Consider the following 10,422-nt stretch of genomic DNA (forward strand, 5'->3'; position numbering starts at 1 on the left):
TAAGCTGCTAGTATATTCACTCTTTGTCTGACATTGGTCACAGCGGGCTATGTTCAGATCTTGGCCAGTTGATGCTCCCTATATGCCTCCGACCGTTTTTATAAATGAACTAAAACCTTTGATATTGGTATCTTTCGCCTTTCTCTAACTTTTGCTTTGCTTCCTTTCCCTCGATCGTTGCCATTTCTGTGTAGATTACTCTCCCGTACACTGAAGATACTCTCCATCCGGATGGACGGGTTGGGATGTTCTCAACATAGAGGAACGACTGTCAGAGATGTGTGATGACTCGTTCTAATCGTTCATGATACGACACCACTTTACATCCTGTACAATTCTCGTTTCCCCCCCCTTTTTCCTCTTCATCAATAGCATACATATACCCTCCTGGTAGCGATCGTACTTACAATACGGAAACCCTGGGTCTTACTTTGTTTCTACTAGCGAGTCTAGAACTTAATCTCCCCAGCCAGATCTCAGTATCGCAATGAACAAAACGTTCAAACTTTTCGGGATATGGCCGGTGGGTACCTTGAAAACTCACTCCTTGCTGTGGCATCGGTTTGTAGTGAAGACCATGCTCAAGGGATCATCCACTCAGCTCGCTATTCAGACGAAGCCAGAGTTCAGACTGCCGGAATTTTCATTAAGCCAGATCTTATTAATAGTGGGATGAAGCCTCGTGTTGCACACCTGGTCAAGATTCTGAATGGGAGAAGATCGAATTGGGGGTTTTTTTTACTTAACCCTGCACCTGTCCAGCTAGAAGATTCAATACTCAGTCTGTCAGAGCGACGCAGAGCTAAATTGTGATTTTTTTCTTGTCCTTGGAAGGGGCAAGGCTTTAATTCGTCACATTTAGGGTTCGGTAACCTTTAGGACTTCTTGCAGGACCTCCTCGATAACACATTGGGCATGAACTACCCAGGGTTCGTGAAGATATATGACGCTTGTTAAAATGAGTTCAATGGGGAGGTACCTGATCCTATAACAGAACAGTCATCTCCGATCAGCGGTGATTTCGACAACTTGGGGAAGGCTAGTGTGGAAGGGTGGTCGGAACGCACCCTTCTTTCATATCAATGACGAGGATTTGTATATCCGCCATTGTGCAGCTACCCACCTGGTGTATGAAAAATTTGCTGGCTACGCGACTGAAAATGGTAAGAAAAGGAAAGTTGTTGGCGACAACGGTATAGAATTGCTACGGCTGAAGAAGGTCAACTACTTGAGACAGAGGAGCAAGTAATGTTATAGATCAAAAGGTACGAAAAGCTCACTTGCCCAGCAGTATCATTACATCTGGCATACTCGGATATACCGTGAAACTAGGGGACGCGAACTGCAAGGGAATCACAACCACGCGTTTTTGAGTGAGTTATTTTATGCTGAGGTTATGAGTTACTTATCGCAATGGGCATTTCTTGAGGTTTGATACTCCGTTTATCGGGTTCCTGTACTTATGATTTTAGATCTGATATTGATTATCTGCCCACAAGCATTAGCGCCTCGTAGGTAAATCCTGGCTGTATTGACATGGTAAGGTTGTTAATGTTCTGTAGTCCGTTATGGGATATTCATACCTCGACACTATGATTGGCCAATAGGTTTAATTGTATCACGTGCATGGATAGGGTTGGACATAACCGTACAGTTATATTGAGCGTATTCCATGCATACAACTACAAGATACAGCCAAGATGTTGCAATCTGTATACGTGAAAGTCTCCTACTTAGGACATGCTCTGCTGTCTAATAGGCTATATGAAGATATCTATATTAAAACGAAGTTAAAGGGTTGAGAAGACACAAAGAAGGCTCCTCCAGTTCAACATATATTCATTCCATACCTTGCTGAGGAAAAGCACCACTTCGAAAAGAGAACAACATATGCAACATATCTTATTGCCAAGCCCTTGAAATCATATAGATAATATTAACTGAACTTCAGGATCTCTTTCATATGCGACCGAGTTCCATTCTCTGTAGAGTTTCTTCTTTCTCCGCTGAGCAAAAGTGCAGTCATTGGCCCTGGATAACTTTGCAAAAACTGCACTTGCTTACTTACATTCAATATAGATACGTATGCACTACCAAGGGATGCGCAGAAAAGGATAATGATTTAACATGGAGCCACGGAAGGGAGGTAAAAAAAAATGTGGTTGGTCTTGCCAAGTGAAAAAAAGTAGTACGAGCGACGCAGGGATCGAACCTACAATCTCTTGATCCGAAGTCAAGCGCCTTACCATTAGGCCAGCCGCCCAGCTACTATGAAAAGGGTTTCTTTACTTAATGCCTATAAACCACTTTTTAGTTTATGAGCATGCCCTAAAGCCAGTGTCGATATTCATCATGGGCCTTTTCAGATCTCTCCTTGGCATATAAAACTCCTCTAGCTCTTCCAAGATCTATTCTAGTCTTCTCATGTTGTATCAACTCCATATCCCGTGGATAGCTCTTAGTCTTCAAAGATTAGTGCTGTTGAGCGGCCACCCATTGATGCCTGTATATGCATCTTTCGGTGTCGTGCCATGCAAGACATCATAATGCGTGCGGTCTCCACAAGTAACCTCCCCATAAGTTGTCGAACATCGATTCTGCAATATAGCAGCGATATGCTCGCCTGTATCGCGCCCCTCATACCACGCTCCGTGCAAGAATCCAAAGTACGATGCGCTGGTCGCCTCCCCAGCGAACCACAGACGGTCTACATTCGCGCGCAAATTCTGGTGCATTTCTAATGTAGTTCCGACCGGCCAGTTGGAATAGCTACCGTATGCCCATGGCTCATTGTTCCAACGGGGATATACAAACGCGGTTGGTTCGGGCACATGCTTGTCTGGGAACATCTCCCGGAGGACAGCGAGGACTTCCGCTTTCGTTTTCTCGTCCGATTGTCTTTCTACACGATATGCCTGTTCTCCTACAACCGTTACAAAAAGAATATTGGACCCGGGCAAGAAGCCGTCGCTAGATAGAGATTGGAATATCGGGTAAAACCCGCGTGTGGTAGGCGAGGCGTAGAGGAAATGCGATGTGTTTGACGGCCAGAATGCCTCGTCAAACTGCAGGAAGATCTTGGTATAGGTCCCCATGCTGAACTTCTGAATGGCAGTTTGCTTCCATCTGGGCAAGGACGGATGGAACTGTACGACGTCGTTCTGTAGGACGCCCAGAGAAAACGTGCAGATGGCATATGCGGCACTGATACAGCTGCCGTCCTTGTTGGTGATTTGAACTCCTTTTTTCGAATGCGTGATATCAGTAACTTGAGTGTTGAGCCAGAGTCGGCGATCTTGGACCTCTTTGTGGAGGAACGACGATGCCTCGCCTTCAATGACGGTACTGTATCCTCGGGGATCAATGACCATATGATTGTTGTCACCAAATTGGTTGAATGTGAGGTTTTCGGCGGCTACCCCGAAAATGAATGAGCTGGCCTCGGGGCTGGCTGCGGACTCGCAGTCTGTCACTTGTTGGTTAGTTAGGGTTGACCGTGAACATGTTGCTCCCCTGTGCGCATCGTACCCCAGTTCCACCATTCTACGGCTTGTGCCTTCATGTCATTCCTTCGAGGGTTCCAGCCAGCCATGGCAAATCCCGTGCGTGCATTCCCATCCTGAATATTGTCTAGTAGCATTTGTCCTGCATCCTTGTAAGCGGTGTCCTTAATATCGCTGAAGGCGTCTAGTATGTCTTGGTAGTCGTTGTACCCGTTTTCGTCGTATGTCAGAACGGAGCTGGAATTATCCAATACGTTCTTTAGGTTGTGTTTGTGGGCCTGGAAGTGTAAGACCTTGTCAATAAGAGAATAAAAGAAATGTAAATCCATACTAGAGTAACGAGAGGGTTCTCTTCTTGAAGTTAGCAAAGCCAAAATGTGTGAATCAGTGAGGCCCACCTGTTCTTCCTGTTCCCACACCATGCAGCTGAGGCTTGAGCTTAGCAAAACTGTTCGTTAGACTGTAATGGACCGAATGTGTTAAGGTTTACCCAGTTTGCGCCAAACTCTACCACATAAGGCTTCCCCTTCTCATCCTGTCCGAAATCTGTATTCCATACACGTCCGCCTATATTACTCCGGTACTCTAAGATGATGAAGTCGTGTATAGAAGCGTTTGACAGGGCTTGCTGGTTCGGTGAGTAAATATTTATCTCTATAGCGTTTCTTGGGCTTGATAACAGCCTTGAGAAGACTACTCACTGCTGCCGTGATCCCGGCCATTCCACCCCCCCTGTACTATGTTAGACCCCTGTGACATTCAGTAACCTTACCATCTTACAAAATTGCCACGGTGGTTTCCGTGCATATTCTATCCTCTGGTGGAGGTTGTGCGACATGAGCGAAGGTTGATCTTATTGTTCCAGTAGCTAATAAGAGACACGGACATATTGAAAATGTGAAATGCATATTGCGTGGAGCTTACACGAGGTTGGCTCAGTTTTGAATACAAGAGCGTTGAGGAGCGCTTTTGTAACTACGGCTGGGGCTGCACATATCTAGTAAATGACCTCTACTTGGCGGGAGGTGACTGGCATGGTGTGTTATCTTTGCACCAGCTCACCGGATCGCTAGTGAGGCGATACGCATCAGCAGGACAAGTCTTGGCAAGAGCCCTCCTACCTTTAAGCTAGTGAAGCCAAGGTTAGCACGAGATGGGTAAGTCCAGGCGGAATGAAGACCTTGTCATGTGGTGTTGCTGATAAGCATTCGGGTTGTCCAGTCAGGATGATTGAATAGTGGGTTAATTAATCGTTGAAGAAGCTTCTCCCTTGTCTAGGGGCCCACCTGAAGTGGTATCGAACAAATCACATCCCTTTCTGTAGCTTGGTGACTCGTCCCTTATTAAAGCCAATTCGATGCCCTAGTCTTCCCCGCATCCGAGGTTGGACATTCCGCTTCTATCTTGGCTGCTGGATTAGTTCTAAAACACTACTATTAAATCATAAATATTAATACCCGCCAATGCTGCATGCAATCCAACCCACCGCTCCTTATCCCCTTTCCTTCTGATCCTCATTGACCGCCATGGAGGAAACAAAGGCCGAATATGTCCCGGAAGACGACGCCCAGCTGGCCCGTATGGGTCATAAGCCGGAATTGCACCGGAACTTTTCAACCCTGTAAGCCTTCTTCCAGGTGGCAGCTGACCGGCTAAATGTTGATTCGCTCGCCCTAGTTCTATGCTTGGCTTAGCGTTTGCGGTGCTTAATGTATGTATTAACGATATCCTGGAATAGCCCGTTTAATCTAACAGACTATAGTCTTGGACGGCTTTGTCGGCCAGTCTGTCAATCAGTCTGACATCGGGGGGAAGCACCAGTGTTATCTGGGGTGAGTCGTTCGATGCGATACTGACGGACCTCGCTCACAGTTCCAAGGACTGGTAACAGCTGGCACTTGCAATCTCTGCATCGCAGCCTCCCTGGCCGAATTTCTCTCGGCATATCCAACGTGAGTTTCTTGGCAAATGTGAAGAGGCAAGGCAAGAGAAAAAAAAAAAGCGAAGAGAGCAAAAGGGAGGCTAACTTGTAGTCACATCTGATAGGGCGGGTGGACAGTATCATTGGGTTGCTGGTAAGTAAATTATCCCTTGCATATAATTGTCTCACTAATGTCGTCAGTTGGTATGTCGGCTCAACGCATCAGGGTCCATTTCATCTGCTAAGAAATACAGTGTCTTGGCCCCAATGGGTTCCGATCCTATCTTGGATTACAGGATGGGTTAATGTCGCGGGATGGGTACGAATCCCGGATCTGGCTATCATGAGCGAAATTGACCCAATAGGTTGCTCTAGTGGCTACGAACGCCCTGCTCTCAAGCCAGCTAATCTCGGGTATTGTCTCCGCGGTTTATCCTGTATGTATTCCTTTCCCTGGAGGCTAATATATCCCACTTACTGATGGTGACTAGGGCTTTGTATTGCAGCGATGGCAGCAATTCCTCATTTACGTGGGGATTACGCTGGGCGCATTCGTGATTAACGCGTTTATGAACTCGGTGCTTCCACTGATCTATCGCGGCGCTTGTATGTCACTCGTAGTAATATGTTGGGCCAATCCTAATATTCATAGTTACGTGGTCGATTGGCGGGTTCGTCCTGGTTTCTATTACCGTGCTGGCGTGCGCTTCGCCAGACTATAACTCAGCCTAGTGAGTATTCTCTCGAAGACCGACGATCATTAACTAACAGGATAGTTTTGTGTTCTGCGACTTTGTGAATCAAACTGGCTGTAGGTTCACAAAATCAGAGACGTAGGATGCCGCTAATGAATAACAGGGCCCGATGGTGTGGCGTGGTTATTGGGGGTTTGTCTATCGCTGCCTCTTAATTGAGAACCACATAGGCTGATTGAATTAGCTCCTCCAAGGAGGCCTGGGAGTCACTGCATTTGTACGTTGAATCTAGGCCCCAATATCCATCGCCTTGCTAATACTGCTAGGATGCTGTGGTACATATGATCGAGGGTACGAACAACCAGGTGCACTATCACGAGACGCCACTAACCCTGGTTTGAATCCAGAAATCCCTCAGCCATCCGTCAAAGGGCCCAAGGTCATGTTGACCTGCGTTGGGATTGGCACCTTCACCGGCTCCGTCTTTCTTATCGTCCTGCTGTTTGTCGCCGGCGACATCAACGACGTGGTGAGCTCAAGCGCAGGTCCCCTGCTGCAAATCCTCCTCCATGCGACCCAAAATACCGCCGGTGCAATCTGCCTGCTCATGTATATTTCCCTCATTAGCGTGCGCCCCGAATCAGTAAACTGACATGATAGGCTCCCACTTGTTTGCCTGGCCTTTGCAACGCTCAGCGTGATGACAACGAGTAGCCGGATGATTTTCGCATTCGCTCGGTAAATTTCCTTCCTTATTATCACTATAACCCCGACGAGCGAGCGACTGATAGTGTCCAGGGATGGTGGACTTCCCGCGTCACGATTCTTCGCCCATGTTCACCAAAGGCTGGGACTACCTTTGAACGCGCTGGCGTTGACAACGCTCGTCGTTATCATTTTCGGCCTGATCTTCCTCGGTTCCTCAAGGTACGTTCTATGGCTAGGGGCTATTTAGCGTGATTTAGCTAAGAAGATAGCGCCTTCAACGCTATTGTCTCGTCGTCCGTCGTGGCATTGGATCTGTCCTATGCCATGCCGATCGCTGTCAACTGCCTGCGCGGACGGAAGACATTGCCCGATCGGAAATTCAAGATTCCGAATGGGGTTGGATGGGCGATTGATATTGTAAGTTTTAATTATGTTGTGCTCTGATGGGCGTGGTGTGGTGTTGTGGTCTAACGGGATAGGTCTCTTTGACTTATATCGCTCTCACGACCGTCTTGTTTCTTTTCCCTCCTTCCCGTCCGGTGACGGGGAGTAGTATGAGTAAGTATAATATGGCAGCACACTATTCTTTTACGAGACGAATCTGATATGTGTAGATTACTGTATCGTTGCATTTGCGATCATAGTTATCGTGTCCGTTGTGCAGTGGATCGTCGACGGACGCAAGAACTTTACTGGGCCCAGGGTTGAAACCTAGGTAGGGTATTTCCTGTCTATGTAAACCAAAAGCCTTGGTATAGACCATTGACAAGGGTGTATAAGGTGTCAAGTGAGGGGTTGGTGCTTTGCCCTTTCCGTGCAACGTTGCATGATCTCTATGACCAGGTGATGGATAGATGGAGTGACAAGAAAGCCCGACAAAAGCCATCAAATCGGAACCATAGCGGAAAAAAAAAACAAAAAAAAAAAACAACTGGACCACGACGATCAAATGGCCTGAGGCTTGCATGGCAATGGCATATCAACACCCTTGATTCGACAGCCGGACAATAACACTACTAGCGCACTCATTAAATATGACATCTTATAATGAAAAAAGAAAATGGTATATTTAAAAATATATGCTAGTATACTAGATTCCAGATCGTCGCAGGAAAAATATAGACAGAGACAGAATGCAAATCACAATCGTCAAAACCACCCAAGTAGCCAAACTCCGTAAATGCCGAATCCTATTGCTTTCAGAACCAGTCTGAGCTCATTATTACTGGATCTCGTAGAGTGCAAACGCACGTTCGATGTCTTGCAAGGTCTCCTTGTCTCCGTATGCGTCCATCAGGGCCTTATTTTTCCGAAGGCGTTCTGCTTCCTCGGGGTCTTGATATGCGGGAGTGGGAGTGGGAGTGTTAAAGTAATTGTAGGCGCCGAATCCTGGGATTGGTCGTTAGACGGATGTTTCTTGATTGCTCAACGCGAATTTGGGAGAGGGAAGGTAAGGGAGGGTGGGGTGGTTTACCAAGCGCTATCATTCCCATTGTGGGGAGGTACCTATATCCGTGACTTATTAGTACTAATTATTTTTGAGTAAAGTGAAGAGGAACATGCCACTTGCCAATATTCCCTTTCACAGGTGGAAAGTAAACGGGACGCTTGAAGTTGGGTCGCTGCGGAGCAGTTGGGGTTGTGTGAGTATCCATGGGGTAAATTGTCTTGTTTGATATGGGGTAAGAAGTCTCTTGAATTTCAGGAGTGGGAATCTTGGGGAAATTAGAGTTGCGAATGGGGTTGACTGGGTATATAAATATTGTCGAGGTGGAGGAGAAGACGAAATGTTGCATCTAATGTGGCATGATCTCGGAAATCGTATGATTGAATGATCGTCCTCCCCGTAGATCATGATCGCATTCTGAGTTATTGCCGTCATATCATTGATCCAATGCTACGTGATCTTCATGTTCCATGATTTTATTCTCTTTTTATTATTTTTGGTAACCCGAATTTCGAGACCCGCGTATGATGAAGGAATGACCTTGGGCTTCACTCTTGTCGAATAGAGGAATGATTTGTGTGAATTCTACTCTGGAGCAATAGTTAATGGTTTCGTCTATGTAATATGCAATATTCGATTGCCATATCCCGTCTATTTAACAAGACTATTTGACTAAACCTCTCTTTTCTATACCCACTCTACCCTATCAGCATACCTTAATATCAGCTACTGTAGTGACAATCACAGCCATGTACATACTCGGTACATGTTAATCATACTTTCCTTCTCAGATCTGGGCATGAAGTTGCCTCAACTTATCGGAGAAAATCGCCAACTCCAAGAATCAATGCCTTCCCGCAGAGCTCAACAAGCCAACATCTAGGGCGTCCAAGCTATAATTCTATGTTCTTGGACCTTCAAAGAATCTTCCCATTGTGTTAGCAACAGAGGGAGGCAGAAAGTCTCCTCTCGTCCTGGTGCATTCACTTCATTGGTAGCAACAACTATGGCTACATCAAAACCTACTAGGTCGTTCAGAGCGCACGTGGCTCACTTACCCTGGCGCCGCTGTGTCTCCAGCAACTGAGAACTTTACTCCTGATAACTCGGTTCTCTGTCGTGGAAACAAAACGTCTTTCTATTATATGGTCGACGGCGACCGCAAATTATGCTAATGTCGTCTGTTTCGAAGGATTCTTTAACCGGAATCCATGCCCAATTAAAGGGGATATACTGTTTACAATGTGTAGGGACAGTCAAAGGGCACAACTGTTTCCACCTGCATTATGTGCGATATCCCGCCTAACTTATCTTTGACCTTCTCATCTATGCTGTTCCGCCCATAGGTTTGAGAGTTGCTGCAACCGAGTCTGGTATAAGCGAAAATACTACCCTCGCGAAGTTCTATTATTGAACCTCTTGAGCAGCGATGTTACAACGTTAACGTTCACGTAGTTGACACCATCTTCTCCCACATCTGTGCAGAGAACATGATGTCTGCACCAGTCACTATTCCTCGACATCCCAAAGCTGGGACTGCATCTGGATCGGATACCGTTTTCGTTTTAGCCTATCGAGAATATGCTTCGATGGCTGGACAAGCCCCCGACCTTCTATCGTCCTTCACACTGTCAGAAATGAGGTAATAAAATACTAGGCTAGCCATCCCACATTATTCGACGAAGTCGCCGTATGGAATTCCTGGGATAGTCGCCTAGTATAAAATGAGACTTCCCATGGTAGATGATCCTCGCTGGGAGGCGAACTGCTCTCTGCCACTCTGGCGCGTCTATTATGCGTTTTACAAGTGTCGTGGCACCATTATATTGGCTTGAACATTTCCAGTGTCAGAATGTCTTCATAAGCGCTTCCCTCTTTGAGCAGCACATATCAACATCACCCAGTATCAGGAACCAGAATGAGATATCACTTACCGGTACGCAACGGTGGTGACCTCTCGCGCAATGTAGACAGAACAGACACGACGGCCCTCACGGACACACAGGCAATATTTACCCCCGATGGGGCCGAACCACAGCGCCGGAGACACCGCAGACACCACTCCCCACCATTTTCGGGCAAGGGGGTGCCTGCGTCGTCTTCCGCAGATGAGGAGGCCTCATTCTCCGAAGAGGGTGGGTGGGGGGG

The 10,422-nt window shown here is 46.7% G+C and overlaps 3 protein-coding genes and 1 non-coding gene across 4 annotated transcripts; 1 reads left to right on the forward strand and 3 right to left on the reverse strand.

Annotated features, from left to right (window-relative positions):
- Positions 1-2,191: 2,191 nt before the first annotated feature.
- On the reverse strand, positions 2,192-2,263 carry BDW43DRAFT_t153. The gene has a single exon. It is a non-coding gene; the product is annotated as a tRNA-Arg (tRNA).
- Positions 2,264-2,276: 13 nt separating this feature from the next.
- Positions 2,277-4,474, reverse strand: BDW43DRAFT_280172 (putative flavin containing polyamine oxidase). The gene is made up of 6 exons (XM_032042396.1): positions 4,205-4,474; positions 3,994-4,131; positions 3,902-3,929; positions 3,835-3,854; positions 3,529-3,781; positions 2,277-3,472 (listed from the first exon to the last, which is right to left on the reverse strand). The coding sequence occupies exons 1-6, from the start codon at positions 4,223-4,225 to the stop codon at positions 2,466-2,468; spliced, it is 1,467 nt and encodes a 488-aa protein (XP_031898873.1). The 5' UTR covers positions 4,226-4,474; the 3' UTR covers positions 2,277-2,465.
- A 555-nt stretch (positions 4,475-5,029) lies between these two features.
- On the forward strand, positions 5,030-7,542 carry BDW43DRAFT_312360 (amino acid permease; the record flags this gene model as incomplete). Its single annotated transcript, XM_032047351.1, has 19 exons — positions 5,030-5,124; positions 5,181-5,214; positions 5,266-5,335; positions 5,383-5,455; positions 5,550-5,578; positions 5,679-5,743; positions 5,790-5,861; positions 5,916-6,030; positions 6,077-6,155; positions 6,201-6,235; positions 6,283-6,311; positions 6,364-6,396; positions 6,446-6,470; positions 6,527-6,728; positions 6,780-6,857; positions 6,918-7,046; positions 7,097-7,244; positions 7,307-7,385; positions 7,442-7,542. 19 exons carry the CDS (start codon positions 5,030-5,032, stop codon positions 7,540-7,542), a joined length of 1,491 nt encoding a protein of 496 aa, XP_031898874.1.
- A 507-nt stretch (positions 7,543-8,049) lies between these two features.
- Positions 8,050-8,320, reverse strand: BDW43DRAFT_312361 (uncharacterized protein; the record flags this gene model as incomplete). Its single annotated transcript, XM_032047352.1, has 2 exons — positions 8,050-8,216; positions 8,302-8,320. The coding sequence occupies 2 exons, from the start codon at positions 8,318-8,320 to the stop codon at positions 8,050-8,052; spliced, it is 186 nt and encodes a 61-aa protein (XP_031898875.1).
- Between the last annotated feature and the right edge of the window lie 2,102 nt (positions 8,321-10,422).

The sequence above is a fragment of the Aspergillus alliaceus genome, assembly GCF_009176365.1.
Source record: "Aspergillus alliaceus strain CBS 536.65 unplaced genomic scaffold BDW43scaffold_30, whole genome shotgun sequence".
Classification (NCBI taxonomy): domain Eukaryota; kingdom Fungi; phylum Ascomycota; class Eurotiomycetes; order Eurotiales; family Aspergillaceae; genus Aspergillus; species Aspergillus alliaceus.